This window comes from Haliotis rufescens, unplaced genomic scaffold, assembly GCF_023055435.1.
Source record: "Haliotis rufescens isolate VD_foot unplaced genomic scaffold, xgHalRufe1.0.p SCAF_68, whole genome shotgun sequence".
Lineage (NCBI taxonomy): Eukaryota > Metazoa > Mollusca > Gastropoda > Lepetellida > Haliotidae > Haliotis > Haliotis rufescens.
In genome coordinates, this window is record NW_025964359.1 from 566,315 (window position 1) to 589,850 (window position 23,536).

Consider the following 23,536-nt stretch of genomic DNA (forward strand, 5'->3'; position numbering starts at 1 on the left):
AGTGTCTAGACTTAGGATGGAAAGGGTACCAGACTGGAGGCTCCTGATGACTCTGTAAGTAGTAAAAGTACTATTTCAGTCAACATATGGGCTACTGCTCTCTGGCAAGTAGACTTGTGATTGGTATTTTGAGTTGTGGATAGAAACACTGGAACAACTTGTTTATTACCGTATTCGACGTAATAAGCTCCCCGCTCTAATAAGCGCCCACGGCGATATTTGCTAATATATTGGCTAGTGAACAATCCCAATTAGCACCCCTTCTGATTGATCATTGTACACAAGAATTATTTATTTGTGTATAATACGCACTCATGTGTTATATGCACCCTTACTTAATTTTGAGAGCGCCCTGGGCGCTTATTACGTCAAATATGGTATTAGGGATGAAAGAATGATGAACTCTAGGTCACAGGCGTTCTCCAGTTCTCCAGTGTTTGGTCGCCTTTTTTGTGTTTTTGTTAATGTTATGGCAATGAATTTGAATCTATGTTGAATACAAGCCCACCACTCAAAATTGCAAGTATAGGTCACATTCCTGTTTTCTGTTCTACAAGACCCATGAAGATCCAGGGCGGAATAGGTCTTCACCATCCCATGCTTGCCATAAAAGGTGACTATACTTGTTGTAAAAGGCGATTAACGGGATCGGGTGGTCAAGCTCGCTGACTTGGTTGATGCATGTCGATCCCAATTGTGTGGATTGATGCTCATAATGTCAATCACTGGATTGTCAGGTCCAGACTCGATTATTTACAGACCGCCGTCATATATCTGGAATATTGCTGAATGCAGTGTTTAACAACAAACAAACAAACTGTTCCACGAAGGGATCTGAACACCAAGATGGTCGTAACTCCCATGCTGTAACATTGACTTACAGTTGCAGTGCTCAGATTGCTTTATGGTGAATTGATTATCTGTTTGCCTCATAAATTTGTAACACCTTGCCGGTTCCAACAACCATGTATTCTCTGAATTTATTCCCTTTGTAGTCTTAACATTTGTCAAAGACATTCCAACGTTATATAACACATGACATTTATGGCTTTGTGTCCCCATAGGGTCGTTTCCTGTTGGTGTTTATGTTAATGTTATGAGGGCAATGTGTACAGGGGGCAATAAACTTGTACACCTTGAAGGACCCACCTTGAAGCCTCTCAAGCCTCCGTCCTCGTTTTGCTTACTTCTATAACAACAAAGGTTATGCTTGATTGACTGCCCGCAACCTCTGTGTGCATGGATTGTTCCATTAAATACTGGAGGAATATCTCAAACTGTATTCATCTGCTTATCGTTGTAGTGGATTTCACATGTTGGTTTAAACCAGACCAATAATGGCATATTTGTATTATTCAATGTCAGTTTTGATCAAAGGATGATTGATCAATGTGAGATATATAAAATGGTTTCCATGCAGACATGCAAAGAGATCATTCATTGAGTTTATTATTTTATCAGTTTACATGAATATGATAACATGACTCTCTGCTTACACATTTCCCTGTTCTGATGTCAATTTCGGCAAAGTGACAACCCCATTTAATTGAGTCAGTGAAGATCCTGGGGAGAATAGGTCTTCAACAACCCATGCTTGCCGTAAAAGGCGACTATGCTTGTCGTTAGAGGTGACTTACAGGATCTTACATGTCATCGATCCCAATTGCGTGGATTGATGCTCATGATGTCAATCACTGGATTGTCTGGTCCAGACTCAATTATTAACAGACCGCTGTCATATAGCTGGAATATTGCCGTGTGCGGCGTTAAACAACAAACCAACCAACCAACCCATTTAATTAACATTTTAAAGCAGTGGGGAATTTGGTTTCATGTGTGACGTGACACTGTTCAAATTTGGTAACACTTACATCTATTTGTCATGTTTTTTAAAATGATGATTATGATATCAAAGAAAGAAAATGCTCTTACAGTTTTCCACTTTTGTGTCAAATGGCATTCACTTGACATGACATAGTTAACCTTACAAGAATCTGTGATACTACGTCTTGGTCACAAAGCATGGGGACATGTGGCTGATGTTGTGAGACTAGTGCCATGTTATATATGGGGATTCCTGGGTGGTATGGTTCCCCAGCAACCTAGGCTTGTCATAAGAAGCGACTTAGTGGATCGGGTGGTCAGGCTCGCTGACTTGGTTGATGCATTTCATTGTATTCCATTGTGTTCCCCTTGCGTGTATGACGGCAGTCTGTAAATATAACCAAGTCTGGACCAGACAATCCATGATTGATATCATGAGCATCGATTCATGCAAGTGGAATACAATGACATGCATTAACCAAGTCTGACCACCAAATCCAATAAGTTCGCCTCTTACAACAAGCATAACAGCCACTTCTGACAAGCATTGGTTGCTGAAGACCTTTTCTAACCCAGATTGATAACACTGTCCTTGAAATTACAGGTTGAAGTTTCTTTGCAGGGTACATACATAATTTAGGGAATTTACTTCTTGCAACTTTGAAGTATGGATAAATTAATGATGTAAGTCATCCCTTAAGTCTTGGGTCATACACCATTAATCCTAGAGGAACAGAAAATCGATCATCCCTTGTTGCTCATTGATTACAGTCTGAAATATAAATGTTTTAACTATGTGCCAGAATTAGAAAGTAACCGAGCTGTGTGAAATAGATGTCTCATATCATCCTCACTGTTGAGGAGGGCATCCTCAACTATTACGATACCTCCATTATTAATGGTAGTTACATCACACTGCCCCCACAAGTACCAGGGGGGCATCTCAAAAACTTGGATTCACTTCAGACTGTTCAATACAATGTCTTAATCACAACTTCTTATATCATACTTACTCAATGAAGGTGAAAGATAATATTATGAATAATTAATTTAAGTTCTGCAGATGTTTATTTTGTTCAGGCTTGATTATTTTTAATTGTGTTCGACATTGTTGAGATGTCCCCTTTTACGAGGACCACCTGTGTTCCATTCCCACCTTTTCTGCTCAGGTGGGACGAGGAAGGATATTGTGTGACAACCTCCGTCATCTGTTGTTCACGAGGACCATCAGGAAACATCCATATTTCAACACTGTTATCAGTTTGATGACTTTCTGACAGTTGTATTGATCAAAACAAGGGAAACAATATTGTCATACCGTATTCGACATAATAAGCGCCCAGGGCGCTCTCAAAATTAGAAATAGGGGCTCTTATTAGATAATAATTTAGGTGAGTGAAAAAACAGAGTTGAAAGATCGAAAATTTCATCGTTTTATGCTGACAGCCTGAAATGATACAAAAGAAGAGTCTGTGCGTATTATACACAGATATATTTTCCAGAATTTAATTGCCCATAATTATAACACACGAGTGCATATTATACATGAATAAATAAGTCTTGTGTACATTAATGAATCGAAAGGGGTGCTAATTGGGATTTGGGATTGTTCACTAGCCAATATATTAGCAAATATCGCTGTGGGCGCTTATTAGAGCGGGACCCTTATTACATTGAATACAGTATTTTTGGGGCATTAAAACTGTATTTTTTCAATATTTATTAAAGGAGGCAAATTGATAAAATTCCTTTTCCCTACTTTGCATTCAATGAGTGTTGAAATTTTACCATCCTCATTTATGATTTTGAAACTAATCTCTCGTAACTAATGATTTTGTTAGTTAAATGTTATTCCTATTATTCCTATTAATATTGTACTCTGTGATTGTCACAGGTAACAGTTTCCTCAAATATTTCTTTTCACTTTTCATGGCAGATATTTTATTGAATGAACAATGATATCAATTTGGTATTAGGAACAGATTAGATTTCATTACATTTTGCAATGCCAAATCATTAGGGGAGAATAAACAACTTGGCTAGAATAAACAGATAGGAGTAGAACAATTTCATGTGTGATTGTGACTGGTTCGTCCATACAATCATCAGTAGCTCATATGGACATCTGGAGAGGTTAAATGAAGACGCTAGCTTAGTATAGGTAAGTGAATATTTTGAAAAATCACCTTTGTATGAACTATGAAAAGTTGACAGATGACAAAGTTGAGACAATTTATGGGTAATAGCTTCTTTAATACTGTAAAGGCAACGTTTCGGTTTAGATCCTTATACGGTACATGTATTAGTCGCCTTAAAGTAGATAATGAAGTTATTCTCCATAAATGGTCTCAACTTTGAAAGAACTCACATGGTCTCTTCATTCGTGTAAACTATACTGTGCTGTAGGTTGGCCAGCTGAGCTGTTTCAGGAAGTGTTGCTCTAAGACTATCGTGGGGCACGGGTGGACCAGTTGTCTAAGGCGCTGCGATTTGTTGTGCAGAGTTGCGTCCCTTGGGCACGCCAGAAGCCTATGATTGTGTGTTCGAATCCCCGTTCGCCCTGATTATGTTTCTAGGTTTGTCAGCTCCATACCCGTGTTTGTGGGTTTCACCGAAGAGGTAAACGTCTGAGACCTGCATCACTTCGGGCTTTCCTCCCACATTAAGCTGACACGCTGTGATATAACTGGAATACTGTTAAAAGCGGCGATAAACCCAACTCACTCACTCTAAGACTATCGTAACTCTTATGCTTTATCAGAGACTCGTGACACGCACAACGCAACGATCATTTTGTGAAACGGGGCCCTGAGCCTTTGCCAGGGATGCAACTAAATCTGAAATACTTCTTTGTCCAAATAATCATAATATACGGACACCCCTAAAACATAACAATTCTGAAGTTCTATTTGCGGTTTAGCTGGTTTTAAGAGGCGACACTTAATGGATCGGGTTGTCAGGCTTTGTGACTTTGTTGATGGCGTATGAACTTGCCCTGATGGTGTGGTCCGTTGCTCATAATATCAGTCACTGGATTGTCTGGTTGATTATTTACAGCCTGCCATAATATAGCTGATACTGAGTGTGGTGTTAAGCAATAAACATGATAACATACTAACCCTTTAACACGAGGCAGTGTGTCTCTGGCTGGAGGGTTGTGTCAAACTGAATGCCTGTTTGACTATAGTAATATCAGTGATAATGGATATGCGTACAATTCATTAGCAGGGTTATCTAGACCTAGGACAAAGCATTTGAGAGGTGTAGGGTAGTAGTACTAGTACAGTGGTTAACGTGTTGCCTTGACATGTTAGAGACATTGTTTCTGAATCCTGTATGGGTACAAAATGGAAAGGCTTTTTGATGTACCCTTGTAGTCTGTCTTACAGACCCTGATACAAATATATATCAAATACAGCCCATACAAGTCTATAATGTTTTGCAAGTCTAGATCACTGCAGTATCTGAAATGAAGAGAGTCACTGGGCTCCTTTTTATTATATTTTTAATAAGATAACTGAACAAGTGTTTTTTTCTGTACGATATGTTTATTTCAGAGACTAGATGTAAGTCTAGTACCCTTGCTGTGATATAGATAAGAACATTGCTATTGTGTACTCACTGACTCCTTTAATACAGAAGGTATTGATTAGTAGCCTTTGTACTCCGCTCACATCTCTGAATGGTGATAACAAATGGGAAATTAACAAAAAATGCTTCGATTTCATAAACAGGCTAAAGATAAATTTTCAAACGCTAGAAATCTGCTAGCCTGTTCCAAGGCTGTATTGAAAGAAAGTCCATGGATGTGTAGTAATTCCATCCTCTTATACAAGAAAGTCTAGATATGTGGACAGTAAGGACTCCAGTCTCTTATAGGGACAACTTGTTCTTATTATTTACATAATCTAGAACTTATGATTTAAACTAATAATTATTGCCTTAGAGACTTGTGCAAGTCTAGCAATCTGTTAAGGTTAGGTTTGGTTCTGGATACCCTGAGTTGAAGATGATACTTTGGACTTGGAATGATGAATATATTGATTTGTAGATTGGTATGTGTTATCCTGTACTTCATCAACTCGCAGTGTTTGTTGTTTGTTCTCAGATGAACCATAACTTGCGCTGATGATGCTGAACAGAGGATGGGATAGAATTGTATGGAGAACTGATAACATGGGGATATGTGGTGCTTTCCTGAGTGATTTTAACAATGTTAATAAGTAATCAATCATGATACATGGGATTGATTATTTTTCAATAGATTCATGAAATGAGTTTCGGGGGTTATGCAGTGGAGGAAAAAGTGTGGAAAGTTTCATGTTGGATGATTGCTTTGAGACATGCTGTGAAAGTTGTCAAGTAGAGATGGTTCAGTATTGCGGTTTGTTTGTTGTTTCGATCTACACAATTGGGATATGTTGACACACATCAACCAAGTCAGCAAGCCTGACTTCCGATCCCATTAGCTGACGCTTACAACAAGCATGGGATGCTGAATATTGATAGTGAAATATCATTTGAAAGTTATATTATTTCATTAATGATTTTTTTAAATGAATGATACATAAAAAAAATGAATGGAAGTTTTTGTTTTCATTCATCATAGTCATTAAAGAACATCAATTTCTTTTTTGGCCTGTGAAGATCCGGGGTAGAATAGGTCTTCAGTAACCCACGCTTGCCACAAAAAGGTACTATGCTTGTTGTAAGAGGCGACTAACGGGATCGAGTAGTCAGGCTTGCTAACTTGGTTGATGCATGTCATTGATCCCAATTGCGTGGATCAATGCTCATGACGTCAATCACTGGATTGTCTGTCTGGTCAAGACTCGTTTATTAACAGACTGCCGTCATATAGCTGGAGTATTGCTGAGTGCGGCATTAAACAACAAACAAACAAACAAAACAAACAAACAATTTCTTTTTCAATCTATACAACTTTTGAACTCAAAACAATTTCTTTTTCAAACTATTCAACTTTTGAACAATTTGTAAAATGCAATATGAAAGAATTAAAAATAATGTTTGAGTTGATTAAACATTCTGAGGTTGGCATAACTGCCATGCTTGTATGGAATATTACAAATACCATGCAGGACGTATTCTTTGTGCTGGCTTGTTTTGTAACAGCTCATTTTGTCTGACAAGGTATTTTCTAAACAAGTAGGTGCCTGTGGTATGTGTGATTGTGAAGACCCTGTACAGTCAATATCCCAGACCTTTGATTAGCTGCCAGCATGCACGGAGAGTTCACTCACTAACAATTGTCCACTTCATGGGCTTTGTTGGCCTACCACCATTCTATTGTTGCACCATTAGATTCCTAAAGGGTTTAAATCACACTGGTGTATCCTGGTCTTTCATCTGTTATTTTGACAAATATCTTATCAAAGTCCAATATATATATATACAATCACCGTGGCAACATGCTTTGGCATGTCAGGTTCGTCATTGTGTGGTAATGATGATTGTCGCTACTTTGAATCCCGGTTTGACCATTTACACACCTGCCCCCCGTCCATTGAGCCTCGGACAACAAATCATTTGTGACTGAGCAGGGGCCTTCAAAAGGACAGATACCTGTAATCATGTTTACAGCAGTTCCAGTTAAGCATCGGCCCCATTAAGGATATTGAATATCTCACAGATTAAGAACAAACAGTATTGTCTATATTGGTTAACAATCACAATGGTGTGGGTTGGATAAAAACCGTATACTGATCACAAGATCACAAACCCTTGGTTATAAATCTACATTTCTAAGTGACGGTTTCATAACGTATTCCGTTCCTTCACCCCACAAATTGGCTCGTGCCATAAGATACCTCCCATTGCTCCTTGTATAAAGGAGCAGTCCATTATCATTCCAGGGGAAGCAGGTTATAAAACGTTGCGTGGATTATAACTTTAAAAAATACCCACTAATTACAAATGGCAATTAATCATGATATGGCTAATTGCTGGTTGAGAATGCAAAGGAGGTGATATACCCCCATCACTAACGAGAGATTATTGAAAGCAGGGATGGAGGCAGTGAAGCGGGTCATCCAAGCTAGTTCATTGTGTTTATGTATGTACGACTGTAGCGTAACACAGCTGCCCCTATAGCTGGCTCCATTGGTCAGACGGACAGACTCTCTGGACCTTGGTGGACGGTGCACCCCTCTCCCGCTCTAACACAATTGGATTATTGGGGTGACAACTGTGGAATATGTGCCCAGTGTTTTCGTGAACAGCTGTGGGATTTTATTTTGGACTGACGAAAATGTACATCTGTATTATTGGGTAAGTGGTGTTTTGATACTGTGATGTAGCACCTCTAGGCTGTGCCGTATGTTCCCAGGTAGAGATGGGAATAGTATATAGGGTGGCATTGTCTCCTGGGGCCTGTTGGGGGGAATGTCAACGTGTTGTAATGTATGTTAATATTTCGTCACATGAATCGTTGTTGTCACATCATGGTCGTCATGCTGTGTTTCAGATAGAAACAACAGTGGTATTGATTTTGAGTCGCATAGATATTTTGTTCAAAACAGTTGTATGTATGAGTACTGTGTCATGTGATGTGAGCATGTTGGGTGTGTTTGTGTGCATACTGGTATATATTTCATCAGAGAGCATGTCTTAACTTAATGACACTAGACAATTGAAAAGGAAAATACACAAAGATTATGCATCATGGTATTCTTAGTTAAGCATCTTATGTCAATATCTGATTGGGACGAGGAACAATTATTTCCTTCAATGATTTATATTCTAATACAGTTTACCCAATGTAAGATTTTTTTGCATGTTAAGATATTTTTTATTTTATTTTATTTTATTTTATTTTATTTTATTTTATTTTATTTTATTTTATTTTATTTTATTTTATTTTATTTTATTTTATTTTATTTTATTTTATTTTTATTTTTATATATACATAAGAAAAATTCAGATCTTATATTGAGGTATAGGTGTTAGAAAAACCTTGTTAGACTGACCATCAAATTGATGACATCTGAGGCTATCAAGGAACATAGCATTTATCTTGAGCCATCTTTGCCAGTGGCAGTTCCTGGGGTAGGTAGTTGTGGGACTAATCCAGCAAGATATGGCTGTAGTTAATGGTAGTTAGTGTATCACTGGCTACCTGCTTGGCCGAGGTTGATAGTGCAATAAGTGTCAGTGGGAGAGATGGGGCAAGTTAGGGGGATGTTAATTGCTGTCAAGTGGAACGGTGGATGGCAGGCAGGCAGGCAGGCACATGAAGGCTGCATTACTCAAGGAATTGACGTATATGTTAACCTAAGATTTTAAATTCAGCAGTCCATTAGGTGGCCACTAATTCAATTAGTATTTAGTATAAGTACTCCTGGGCCCACTTGGACAAAGCATTCTTAGCACTAAGACTCTAGTCCTGCATCATGACTGGAATTTATATTTTTTAGGTATTTTTTTTACTAAAAGCCTTGGCAAGTCTTGATCAAACTAACCAAGTCTAGTTTGCTTGATTCCACATGAAAACAGCAGCAGAGGAAAGGTTCTTTCAGAAAAAATATTTTTATTATTTTAAAGACATGTTTTCATTGACTTAAGTGTCAGTCTAATTCTTAAGCCTATGTTTAAGTATGGGAGTTATGATCATCTTAGCGCTAAGATTCCTTTGTGGAAGTGGTCTCATGACTGTTTTTAGAGTTAATTAAATCACTATCGGTTATTTGGAATGGCTTCGTCAATACTGGTTTTCATTTTTGGATGTTGCTTATGTCAAGATATATGCAGGAAGTAATTAGAAAAAATGTACAAAATCTTTTTAAATTCAATTTGAGGTTAATTTCCTCAAAAAGATTCTTGAAGTAAGTTATAACAAAAGAAGAAAAAAATCGTCTCTGCTTTACTGAAAACTTGAATGTTATGATGAGCATCGTGTAAAATTAGATATTTTTCACTGAAGTATTACTAAGTCAACATGTCATAGAAAAAGGGATGTAATTATCTGTCAAAGGGTAGTGTACTTTAACGATTTTGAATTTGTTGAATTTTAGTTAAATGTCACGAGAAGCAGTTGTTTTCTCACTGAATGGAACAAAAGAGTGTCAGTGACTTAGATGTGAGGAGCATAGGCAGGGATGTAATTACTGCAGGATGCCCTAGTGATGGGGACACGACATAGGCAGGGATGACAGCAGCAGGAGATTCTCCACAACTAAAATTGGAACTGACTTCATTGCATCACTGAAGTAACATCCGTTACACAAGGCAATGCCTGCCTATTACCCATCCTCGTGTCAGTCAATGATGCCTTGTTCTCATTTCTTGTCTAACATTAAAGGAATAAAATGTTGCTTCAACATCACTGGCTCTCCTTTGAACATTGCATTAGGACATTGCTAATATCTGCCAGAAGCTTTGTCATTTGGCTCAAGTACATGAAATAAGAAGTTATTAAATGAAGCATTCTTTGAAAATGTTTTCATCAATCATACAAACGCAATTTATGAAAGTGTTTGTTTCAGTATGAGTTTTCTGGTATTGCCACAAGGTTCATAGTGTCTGAGTTATGTCTTGGCTTCAGTTTCGTGTCGTATTATTGCTGGATTTTCTAATACACGAAGTGTAGCGTGAAGCAGATCACTGGAGAATTCAGCATATGGTCAGTGACAAACTTATCTAGTTTCAGGCCTTTAGAGCATATTGGATTTTGAAGTATTTCTCTTGATTTATCACTCGATGTCAACCTGAAATTGTTCGGTACATGTAATCTGGGATCAATAGTTCCTGATACCGAAACTCGCAAGATGGATGATCTTTTATTCATATTGCTGGATGAAAAAGTCTGGGTGATTGAAATGTAACCATGGATTACTCATTTAGGAGTTTTATACAAAGTAAGGGTCTGGTCTTGGTTTGTCATAGTTTGGTCTCAGCTTCATGGTGAGCCGGGAGGTTAGTGTGGTTGTCTGTCACGGAGGAGATCTTTTCTGTTGCCCTTGTCAATTTGTGAAGCCTGTATTTGAGATCACATGCATATATTTGGTTGCAAAAAGTTTACAGAAATTCAATACACTACTCACTCACAGTGAAACTCCAATCTTAAGCCTATCTTTTGGCTTTTTAATATGAACAAGTTTAAATGGACAAGTATTAAATAAATGGTACTAATATCATTCAGTAGCTAATACTTTGGGGTTGGTTTGTTATTTAACGCCGTACTCACCAATATTCCAGCTATATGACGGCGGTCTGTAAATAATCGAGTCTGGACCTGACAATCCAGTGATTAATATCATGAGCATCGATCCACACAATTGGGATTGATGACCATCCGATCCCGTTAGTCGCCTCTTACGACAAGCATAGCCCCCTTTTACGGCATGCATGGGTTGCTGAAGACCTATTCTACCCGGGATCTTCACGGGTCAATTCTTTGATGTAGCAGTTGGCTAAAATACTGTTTGTATTGATGACAAATATTTTGTTCACTGTTGCATCATTTTCCCGTAGATACAAACATGAGAAAGGTGCTTGCATCTACACCGAAACATTGCAATAGTGTGAATGGAGAAGTAATCCACACAATAGCTTTTTCACATTGACCTTCAAAGAATTAAATTGATCCTACATCCAACAGCTTCAAAAAGATTTCGTATTTTATTCAGGCCACGAACCAAAGAAGATTTAAAGACATGATACCATTATTAAATCCTGTTCCTATGATACAAATGTACAAGCTTATGAAGGCCAATCTTCAAAATTAAAGGGTGTCCTGAGCACTTGGGTGTTAGGGCTATGACGAGGACCCCATGATTTTTGTTGTGTTATTTATCATGTTTATGCAACTGAAGTCATTATGACAGTTGTGCTTGGTCCTGAGGGTGTTTTGGTACAAGGAACTTCTATCTCTGGAGACAAAGAGGAAATTCTGTTTTCATGTGCGTCCACATGGTCTTTAGCAGGTGCTTGTGTTGACAGCAGCTGTCAGTGTGGGATTCTTATCTCTTCAAGGTCACCACACCTGCCCTGCCACACATCCAACTCCTGGACATCAGTCCCAAGGATCTCCAATCTCTTGACCAGAAGGCATGAACTATGGCCACATGGTGGGACCAGATTCAAAATCAAGGGATTTAGACCTCAGTTTGTTTCTCATACAGACCCTGAAATAGAAATCCCCAAACTCCCAAGCACGTCTGCAATACTTGCACAAGCTAGATTTTTTCATTTCTCTGAGCTCATGTCAATTATATATTATGGACAACTGAACCAAAATAATTTCAGACTAGATGTTAGTTGGGACCAGTCTGTTTGCTATTATCCGAAAGGTTTTGTTGGTGGGGAATTTAGCAAAGTATGGATAGATAGCTAGTTTTTGAGGCGCATTCGGAGACTACATTTACCAGTAGATATTCTCCAGGCTTCCTATATCAAAATCTTAGCTTTCTGATTGTTTGTGTCCACCAGACTACACAGAAAGACCCAATGATATTGTCTTAAAGCAAGCGTTAATGGATATATATAGGCTCACACTAGAATGAAGAAGATATTAAGACCATGGACTCCCACCTAGCCTTGCTCCAAGGCTGTACCGAATGATAAGTCCATGGGTGTATACTGATTCTGTCCTTATAAAAGGCAAGTCTAGATATGTGGACTGGACGCCGGTCTCTTATAGGGACAACTTGCTCTTATCATATATATAATCTAGAAATTATGATTTTAACTACTAATTTTTGTCTTGAGACTTGTGCCAGTCTAAATCCCACCCCATGCACACAGAAGTCAGAACGATGTCTAGCCACATGGTCCTGATAAGACACACCAGACCAGCTTGTTGACCATCTCTAGGCCTGGCCATACCTTCACATCATTAATAGCTCATTAGCACTGTAGGACAGAGACGGTAGACACCACAGCACTTGACATGTTATAACAACAAATATGCCCAAGCCCAGCTGTTGGTAACGGATGAATTATGGTTGTTCTGGCATGTCAGTACATTTACAGATCCGTCATGGCATGGCGCAACAGCAGATGCTAGCAGAATGCAACTGGGAAATGAATTACTGATCGATATTCCACTTACAAACTAGTTAATTAGGAAATTTGTCGATGTGGAATAAATATTAGTCATCTTTGTTTTAATGTTTTGCCACGGTTAGGATCGGTAATAAGCCCCATGAGCTTTTCTGGTATTATCAACATAATTAATACCATATGCAGTCCTCGGCTTTAGCCACTGGTCTGAAGCCCGACTCTGGTAAGAGTCTGTGCGGTCTAGTAAGCTCAACTAATAACTAAGACCTGTGAAGATCCGGGGTAGAAAGGTCTTCAGTAAACCCTTGCCTACTGTAAAAGGTGTCTATGCTTGTCGTAAGAGGCAACTAATGGGATTGGGTGGTCAGGCTCGCTGACTTGGTGAAAGCATGTCATCGTATCCCAATTGCTTGGATCGATGCTCATGATGTCAATCATTGGATTGTCAGGTCCAGACTCAATGTTGTTACAGACCACTGTCATACAGCTGGAACATTGCTGAGTACGGCGTTAAACAACAAACAAACAAAATAACTAAATATATTAACACTCAAATCTTAGTGCTAAGAGGCATGCACAGGACAGTAGTGTCACAGACTGCATATGACAAGTTATTTTGTTTCTGTGGTTTAGTAATTTCAATGATTTTCTTTATTTCTGAAAAAGTTCATCTGGATAAGGACACACCTGAGCCTGCAGGAAATACATGACACTGACACTGACAGGTGTTCAACTTGAGAAACTTTGATTAAAAAACCATCAGTTCAGGTCTGAAGTTTTTTCATTTTGAATCTTTGAAATAGACTTTCCTTCATTAAAAAGATTTAAAAAGGCCATTGCTGATGATTTGTTTGCAATGTGTCAAGTGTTTCCTTTGAAGTTCAACATCTTTCAGCCATGAAAGATTGTTTCAATACTCCTTTAGATTTTATCTGCTTGGTTCATTTCATGTGGCATCTCCTTGTGGGGAAAGATTCATTGTAATCCGAAGACTGTTTTCAAGAGGAACTTGTTATCCCTACAAGTCCTAGCAATTACTTAGGAACAGAATTCTTGTCAATCTCATAATAGGCCTAAAGCTGAGGAGATTTTAAGCAGGAGGGCCCTTTCCTTGGTGAGCTAGCTATTGTAGACCGGTCTTGTGGCTTGACAGAAAAATTAGGATTATCTGAAAAGGTCCTTATATGTTTTGATTGTTGTCATTCAAGAATGTCATGTCAACATTTTGGTCTTTCTGTGTTTTAGCCATCTTTTCCTTAAAGCACAACCGCAACCTTCTACTCTTTTGTAGACAGTTTTTTCCTTTGCTTTTGTAAACTGTCAATCAAGGTTCAAAGGCAATCCAGTTGAATTATTTAGAAAAAGGACACATCTATTATTCAGTTATAAATCATCACTTGCCAATTTTTTTTTTTTTTAAATGCAAACCTCATCACTCTCTCCAATACTGTGACCTGCCAATCACACTTGAGGAGAACTTTGAAATGATTGATTTTTAAACCACCTTCCCTTGTTCAACCTGTTCAAGTGTTGAGCCTGCTTTGACAAGTGTTTCCTGTCATGCTCAGTGTCCATCAGTCACAAGGGGACATGCTGATGTGACATGTGTCCAGTGGGATCTCAGCTTGACCAGGTGGGAAGATCCCTCCTTCCTGATACACATGGCCTGGATTACTGCCACTTAAAATAGCAACTTTTACAGACAGGTGTCTTAGAAGCACAGTGCTACACATGGTATATTTCAGGAAGGCATGAAACTTAGATAGACACGGTAGATGACAACTTGTTTATTATTTCTCTAAGCTTCATGCCTGGGATAGATTCTGAGGTGGGGGGATGGGGTGGGGATAGGTTCCAAGTGTGTGGCTAACTGGGTGACCAGGCATATGTAGAGTAACATGGAGCCTGTTAGTCCTGCAACATGACCGTGGAATATATTTATTTTATGAAAAAATAATTAATTAGAAATGCATACAAAAGCAAGTCTAGCCAGCTCAATAGCATAGGGAATTAATTTTATTTTTAGAGTCAAGAAGGATATTGTGTAATATAAGATTTCAGAGACTAAATGTTAGTCTAGGAGCCTGTGAAATCTTTTACAAAATAACACATTTTTTCTGTATGTTTTTTTTTCTAATGATGTTAAGCTAGGCCTACTTTTTATTAAATGCAGGTACTCCTCAGTTATGGCCCAGCACTACCTGGATGATTGTGTGGTTCGATGGCATGGGTTGGTGCTCATGCTGTCAACCACTGGTTTGCTTAGGCACAGGCATGCACACACACACTCACTGTAAGACAGACTATAAGACATACAACAATGTGTACAAAGGAACCCTTTTTAAGGAAGTAATATTATATCTTACTCTTCAGTGGTAGATCGCTAAAAAAATCCATTACTTTCATAAACCTTTGCCATCCATTAGTAGCCTTGTGCTTTCAGAAGCTGAGACTAAAAAGATTAGGATAAAGTTCTTACATTGAAAATTAACAGTTTATGTGTCATGTTGAAAAATGTTGCTTGGATCGATGCTCATGATGTCAATCACTGGATTGTCTGGTCCAGACTTAAGTTTTTACGGGCAACCGTCATAGCTGGATTATTGCTGAGTGCGGCCTTAAACAACAAACAATTTAAAAAATCAAACTAAACCTACGAAACAGATGTTTGTGTCCTTAGATTGTGCAATAACCCAAGTCTAGCTGTGCTAAAACAGTATGTCAGATCGGTGCAACATGTCTTGAAATGTCATGTGGTTGTATGTAGGCGTTGCGTAGGCATTGAGGAGGCCACAAATCAATATTGGTTTGTGAGATCTTTGTTTCTAACTTTCAACACAAACCAACAAACACACCTTGACATTTGTCATCTCTTTAGAAGCATTATCTATTGCTTACCTGTCATTTTTTCATTGATTAACAAATGCATTGTCCTTTTGAAAGCTGTAGGGGATAATGGTTTTAAGGACAAATCTCTCTATGATGCCGGATAAAGTTGCCTGTGATCACCAGTGTGCACTTTTCACAGATGGTGCCTTGAACAGTGGTTCACGATAGCTGCAGCAAAAATGCCCAAAAAAGTCCCCATTCCCCAATTAATTTTCAGGTGCTTAAGTACAAATATGCATGAAAAGTTTCAGTTACTATGCTGTATAAAAACATATGTAATTACTCAGTGGGGCCTTTCAGCTGGCGTACCTGTATTTTCTTGCTGGGTTTTATATACTGATCGACTGCAGGCATCCTATAAAATGGACTCTACGTCAGTGATAAATGTACTCTGTCTCACAGTCCCTGAACCATATTATTTTCCCGTTTTCCAAGCCCTTAATGTAATTCTATAGCACTGAATGAAGCAAGTCTACATTTTCTACTGAATCTCCTATTCAATTTAAATGTAGTTGCTTGTTTTTATCGAAAAATGGATTTCCGGAGATTAAGCGTTAGTCAATAAATATTGCACATGAGGTGAGGTCCACGATTTCCAGTTTGAGAAAGCAACCCAAAATGTCTACCAAGTCTGCTCTTCAGATGGCACAAGAAACTATTTGAGTACGTAATGATTAGTTTTTGAACAAATGTCTACTAAGGTTTAAAGAACCAAATAGACTGGAATAATAATCGATTGAATACCCAAAATTGAAATATCCAATGCAAATGAGTACATGTGAGTGAATATTCAATGACTCCAAGGACTATCTCGTGAACTGTGTGATGGCTTATCTTTTAAACAAGTCTTGCATGGTTGATGTTATTGAGGCGACTCTGCAAATATCTCCTCCCCAATTACCCTATCTCTGGTCCATCACCTAAGATAAGACACCTTCATGGCAACATGATATCCAGGGGTTTTAATCACAGTCCAAGCATATTCCAACTACAGAAAGTATTGAGGAGGAAATGTCCCAATATTTCAGCAGGTGGTTGTGCAACAACTGAAGTGCTGGGGAGCCATATATTCTTACTGTTCCCAGTAGTAATTAACTGTGAAGGCACAAGGTGGCATCTGCTTTGGATGCCATGTCTTGGATATTACATTAACCAAGCTCCAAGTGGTAATTGCCTGTTGGTTATCATCAAGGGACTTCTCTGCAAAACAGGTGCTCTACTGGAGCTGAGATTTCAAATTGACCAAAAATGTTAAATATCAGCTTTCAGATTGGCCATTTAACCTTTATATGTGCCTTTGAGGATTTGGAGATAGAAAAAACATGACCCATGGAAACAACTCGAAGACAAAGAAAACTATTCTATCTCAGGCTGCTAGTGTTTTTCCAGAGATCCTGAAGACTGGAGGAATTCATTTGGGGGTTATGTCATGGCTGGCACTTTCTGTAAACACATTCAGTACTCAGGGGACTGGGAATTATAGAAGGAATGGTCACACAAAGATAGCTTTCCAATTTTTTCGTCCAAATTGCCTGTCAGTCGAGACTGGAGATGTCCTTTTGCCCTATTAGTCCTGCCCTTCCACTGGGGAGTTTGATTTCGCACTAAAAGTGGTAGTCATAATAGTATTTCATCAAGACCATTTGGGCATGTAAAATTTGCCATTTGTTTGGTTGTTGAGTTGGAATGACTTTGCTCAAGTTAATAAAAAATCCTGTGTGGTAATCAGATATTTAAAAACACACCAAAAATTATATATTACATATCAGGATATTATTTTTGTAACAGTGAAAAATTGAGTGTCCAATTCCAGTACGATAGATATCATTGAGAGGGAAAATTAAAATATTTTCTGATCCTTGCAATGATGAAGACCAAAGGTTCCTTTTATATCGCGTATATTAAAAGTTAATCAAGGCCTCCCTGGATTTAATACTGTAGGAGCCAACATCAAGGATCCTTGGATACCCTTAATTTCAGCCACTGCTGTAGGGTTAAGGTTGATGCTATTTGAGCAATGCTGTAGACAGCCAGACATCTGGTCCTTGAACCTTCCTCAATGGGAAGCTGAAAACAGACCATTAGACTTTGAAGATTCAAATAAATAAACCCGAGCCAAGCAGGTAAATAACGGCACAAAAGCCACAGTTGAGAAAAGCTCATTTCTTTTAGCTTTGTCTATAGTTGATCAGTATGCATGGGCAACGCTACATGAGCAGAAAAAGAATTTGAGAAATATATTCGGCCTATCCTTGTCAGTAGACGGTTGACTTGTCTGCCCAGACAGGGCTGATAGAGATTTATTTATTATGTTAACCCTGAGAGAGACTTCAAACATTCACATAGCTGCCAGACAATCGCCTTCATCAGTGAATAGGGAAATTGTATAGGATAGATAATACTGTATGATCATGAACATGTAGGCAGGTATGTCTGACAAATTAAGAAAGCATTTGGTCACATGCCCCCATTGTGTTAGGGATGTTTTTTGATTTTCAAAACCTTTATCGTGTCATGATTTGGCAACATGAGATAAATAAGGTAAGATCCTGTCAAAGGGTCATTGTCTGTTCGGAACATTTGTTCAAGACGAAGAACAAATTTTATTGCACAGAACACCCTCAAACTAAAGGGAAGAAAGTAGCTACATTTGGATGATGGGATTTATCCTAGGAACTCTTGAGAGAGACTGAGTATGAATATTAATAAGGTGCACATCCTACACCACCGACTCTGAAGTCCGCACTTCACCTTTAACACTGTGTTCGGTTTAATGACTTTCTAAAGAACCTTTAAGAACATTTATCCAGAACAATGCACAAGCAAACTGAGGATTGGAAAACAGGTGGCAAAGCAAGGCCTGTGCTTGAAACCTGTCATCATGTGAGTCGTGCTTCTTCCCTTGTAGGCACAAAAGACATGCTTGAGAAAAAGATCGACAGTTAAAATACACATTAGATTCTTGTTGTGATAAGGGTCAGTGATTGCACATAGTTCGTTGAAAATATCTAGCCTGACATTATGTTATGAACCGAGTGAATGCATTTATAGTTTGATAACCATCTGAGATATTTGTTTGGTAAATTTATGTTTTGATATTTGGTGTCACATGACATGCAGAATGCTGTTATCTTAAAATGGCTGAGAAAAGTGGTTCTCTTACAGCAAGAAAATAGGAAGTACACTGAGAATGCAATTTACAACTTGTTCTTAAACAGTTTGTGAAAGAGTTCCCCTGTTACGCTTTAAAGGATCTCCTCATACAAGACAACAACATGTGAAAAATATCATCTGAAGATAATTAGAACTGATTCATACTTTGTTTTCCTGTTCCAAGTGAAAATTAAATTATATTTTTCTCTCCAAGTGTTTAGCTTTGTAAATGAGCATTTTGCCAAGTCCTAGTAATTCTTCAGCAATTTCAGTATTGTAAGTCCACTAATTAGAGGACACAGGCATCCTAAGCCAAGGTTAAAGACGTGTTTAATTTGGATCCTTCACTTCTTTTATACTGCAAATATGTTACTCTCCTTAATGAAATGTTTGAATTAAATGCCCGTGGATGTCTTCATTTACACAAATGCCATTTTTATCTGCCATTGTTGATCACCAACACCCAAACCTGCCATTAACCAACAACAGGGGGAGTCAGATCCTAAAATAACCGCTTTCGAATGAGACACATTTAGTTAATCCCATCCTCTTTCAGATGCCAAAATTACGGGATAGGGAACAGTTTTCTTAAAGTCACTATCTCTTATTACAAACACTTAACCTAAAGTGACAGTTTTCGATCCAAGTGGGTTGGTGGTCCTTTGATCCAACAGTAATTTGCTGTTAATGAAGCAAGAGTAGAGTGAATTGTTGCTTAATTTGAAATTACTGTGTTTGAAAATCTGGAGTTAATGTGTGACAAAAATTCATTCTTTATCCTCACCTCGGCCTAACTTTGACAACTGGCATCACCAAAGTAGGATCTTTCTAACAGAAAGATCATTTACTTTTCATTCTTTTCAAAGCCGTATCTAATCCCAAGCAATGGTCCATCACTCCCCACCATTTCGGCTGAATAACGGTTAATCATCTTTTTATCATGTCTGACCCTTTAGGTGACCACTGACCCTCTCTATTGATATCTGTTGATGGCGAGATGAGATAAGTCTCATCACGAGGTGATGGGTGAACTTAGAGATGTCAGGTTGGCATGCAGACTGACACCTTTTGAAAGGCAAGGATATCCTGGGAGGCCGTCATTATGAGGTGGACAGAAGTCTGGCGTTGACCACTGTCCTTCTCAGGGCTACTTGGACACTGATATAGAATTCATCCTGCTTGGGTCATCATCTCTAATTAAAGATCTTGATAGTTTTTTGTTTGTGAAGGGAAAGACTCTTAAGCTTCTTGGTGTTGGGATTTTGAAAATTGACTCCATTAGTGAATTTGGGTGCTGACAGATCTTGTTGTGCCCCAGGGTGGGAGAGGATGGATTAGGATGGGGGGATGTGGGTGGACACGCTGTCGTGTGTAGAAAGGCGTTATTGTTATGGTGGTGTAACAGACAAGTGGGAGAAAGGCGGGAAGAGAGGAGAGGAGTTCGATATTGTTGCATCACTCTGCTAATGGAGGAGGTTACTATTCGTTTTGTGAAATATTGTATCTGAAGGGTTCTTGAACAAGCATGTAATTGTAAGGTTTTTGATAACGGGCTTCACAATAGTTGCATGCAACGTGGGATTTGTTCTGAAATGTAAAACCTTTCAGAAGTGGTGATTTATTAAACTCTGCATGGTAGTTAGGAAAACGTTAAGATTCATCATGTTCCGGATTTTTAAAGACATTTGAATAATGGCAGTCAAATGGGCGGTGAACATTAATAATTGACAATTTTCCTGAAAGACGTATCATTTGCCCATGAATTACGTCCCATGAGGTCATGCAGTCTGTGGAAGAATTCCTGTTTTTATTCCCAATACTCATGCTTTCAGCAAAATAGCCTTCAGTGGTATTGGCATTTTGAATCCACTCCTCCAAAAAAAGTAATAGAAATATAGAGGTCAAGCAAATCTGAAATGAGAAAAAAGTATGATTTCCAGAAATGTTGAAATTTCTCTTTGAAAGTAACAGGCACCATGCTGAGGTGAGAAACTTCAAAGTGCCCCCTTCCAGCCATCTTAATTGATGTGTAAAACCTTTATCAGATTCGATTACAGAGCCTGGCTAATTGCATTCAACATATGCTTTGATGTGACGCTGACAATAACATGGTAACATCAGACATGGGGGTGAAGTGGATCCGCTGATTTACTGTCAGTCACAACATGTGTGATTGGGATAAACTAGATATTTACATTACATATGTCACAGGGGAGAAGGGTGGTGTCTCTTGGATAAGCCTTGGCTGCTTGAGGTTTCTGTTGGTGTGTGCAGATTGTGCTTGTGTTATGTTTTCAGCTTGTCATGGTTAGAGATAATTTGTGTAAATGTTTTTGTGGGTTGTTGATGACCAAAATAAGTTTGTTTTGGGATTGGGTAGGTTGGATTTAAGATTGGTGAAGAGATTATATCATGCTGGATTAAACTGGAAGCGGTTAGAAAGTATTTTGAAGTTTGTCCTAATTCTGGCAATTGCGTTTATTTCAAAGAAGTCTGCTCATGTCTGTTAGGTCTTCAGATAATTAATTGTGTATACTGAATCAATCATTTCTTTTGTACTACGTAATCAAACTTTGATTGATCAATTTGCATGGTTGGGTGTCCCATGGTTATTATTTTATTGAAATATGTCAATGTATCCTTTCCAAATATTCATGTTTAGAAATTTATATTCTTTTCACAGTAAATTTTTTCTCATAACCAATTTTCAAGAAATTACTCATTTGTAGTCTTTTTCCTGAATAGACCCGAGAAGATCCGTGTAGCCATAAAAGGCGACTATGCTTGTCGTAAGAGGCGACTAACATGATAGGGTGTTCAGACTCGCTGACTTGATTGATGCATGTCATCGTATTCCATTTGCGTGGATCAATGCTTATGATGTCAATCACTGGATTGTCTGGTCCAGACTATTATTTACAAGTAGCCGTCATATAGCTGGAATATTGCTGAGTGTGGCGTTAAACAAACAAACAAACAAAGATCTGATCCCCTGCAGCGCTCACTGAAACTATATAAACATGATAAAAAGCCGATTTTGCATTGTGATAAATTTCATTTTCATCGATCTTCAAGAAGCCATCAAAACTGGAAAGATCAATATTAATAAAGTCATCAAAGATTCTCAAACCTTTACAGTATTCCTTTTTCATGAGAAATGTCTTCTGAGTTTGCAGCTTGTGAGAATATGAGAGCCAGTTTTGATAATAACTGCTTTGATGTGACCAAGTACTTGGTGTCATGCCCCATTGCATCAACTAGAGTTTACCTTTGTAGTAGGACAATACATCAATGATAGTGGATGATGTCCATTCTGTGAAGGTCCTTGCTGAACACTGTCAAGCCCGCTCCCACACTCCACAAGCCTCCATGCCTAATTTCACTTGATAGGAATGATTGGCAGTGTTTGGCTTTCTCATAGCTAATATACTAAGTAATAAGTCTAGATTTGGGAAACGGCTGGTCAGGATAATTAGATAGAGTGGACTCTCACATTTAGTGATCATGGTGATTTGGGTTGATATTTACATCGTTTGTTTGGAGGTACAAATGATCATTACGCCCAGCGTGCCACAGACAGTGAGAACTGTGGATTTCAGACGTTCTGTCCGGTGTGATAAAGGATAGGAATAATTTGGGGTTACTATTAACAAAATCTATCATATAAGACTGGCTTTCATAGGAAATGTCGCTTGGGTTAGACAGCGAGATCTCATAGCAGATATCCATCATCCTGAGACAAGGGAGTTAACTGACTATAAAAATCAAGTTTCCACCCTTGAAATTAAGGAGTTATGCTTTGCCTGAACTAACCAGTCTTTGCATAGTCCAATCAAAATCGCGTAACAAAATTGACTTCCGGTTCGTAACATGCCATGCAGATTTCGATCAATTGCTGGATTTGAAAAGCCACCTCGGCGTCAACAGATATTTTCCAAATCTGTTCATGTTTTTAGTCAGGGTGACTCATAATTTGATGCATTTCGCAAAGTAAGAACCTTTTTTTTCACAGTATAGACTTTGCTTATCGATCAGATCGTCTTGACTAGGCTCCGCCATTTTGTTTGAAGCAAATGCAAGTTATATGAGAGATTGAATCTGATTGGTCAGTATGAGGGACATAGAAGGGACATAACTCATAATAGTCACTGGTGGCGCTACGATTGAGCCAAGAAATTGCAGCCCAGTTCCGCAAGGGTGGAAACTGGACTTTTATAGTCTGTTTACTCCCTTGCCTGGGGAAGATGGTAGATATCATGCTACACATGTTGTAGCCTTGTGGGGAATCAAACTCAGGACTCCAGTGCAGCTTACCAGCACTTTATGACCATTAGGCTCCTTCCCCACCCCACTGGCTATCATCAAGTGGTCTTGTAGAGTAAGAAAAGAAGTTATATTATGATGAGCTGTAATCTTTGGGATTTGACAAGAAACCTTCTTGGCACTGTTTTTCATTTTGTCAGTGTTTACTTATAGCTTCATTCCCAATGTCAGCGCCATGTATTTCCACTGTAGATTTATTCATCGAAATATATATTTGAAAATTGGGAAATTGTGTTCTGGACGTCTTTTTCTGACCCATCTACATCAGCCATTACCAAATGTGTTCTTGACAACCCCTAAGGACTGAACAAAAGCCGATGTTTCTATG

The 23,536-nt window shown here is 38.5% G+C and overlaps 1 protein-coding gene across 6 annotated transcripts in view; it reads left to right on the top strand.

Annotated features, from left to right (window-relative positions):
• The window catches only part of LOC124146118 (IQ motif and SEC7 domain-containing protein 1-like), a 189,897-nt gene that overhangs the window by 29,354 nt on the left and 137,007 nt on the right, over positions 1-23,536 (top strand). Inside the window, exon 1 of one of the 6 annotated variants that reach the window (XM_046516231.2) lies at positions 2-54. The exons of 4 other annotated variants lie outside the window; for them this stretch is intronic. In XM_046516231.2, the coding sequence (XP_046372187.1) occupies positions 17-54 (38 nt within the window). In that variant the 5' untranslated portion in view covers positions 2-16. Of the gene's footprint in view, position 1; positions 55-7,890; positions 8,113-23,536 lie in introns of those variants that run through there. One more of the 6 variants, XM_046516232.2, reaches the window with a different exon arrangement.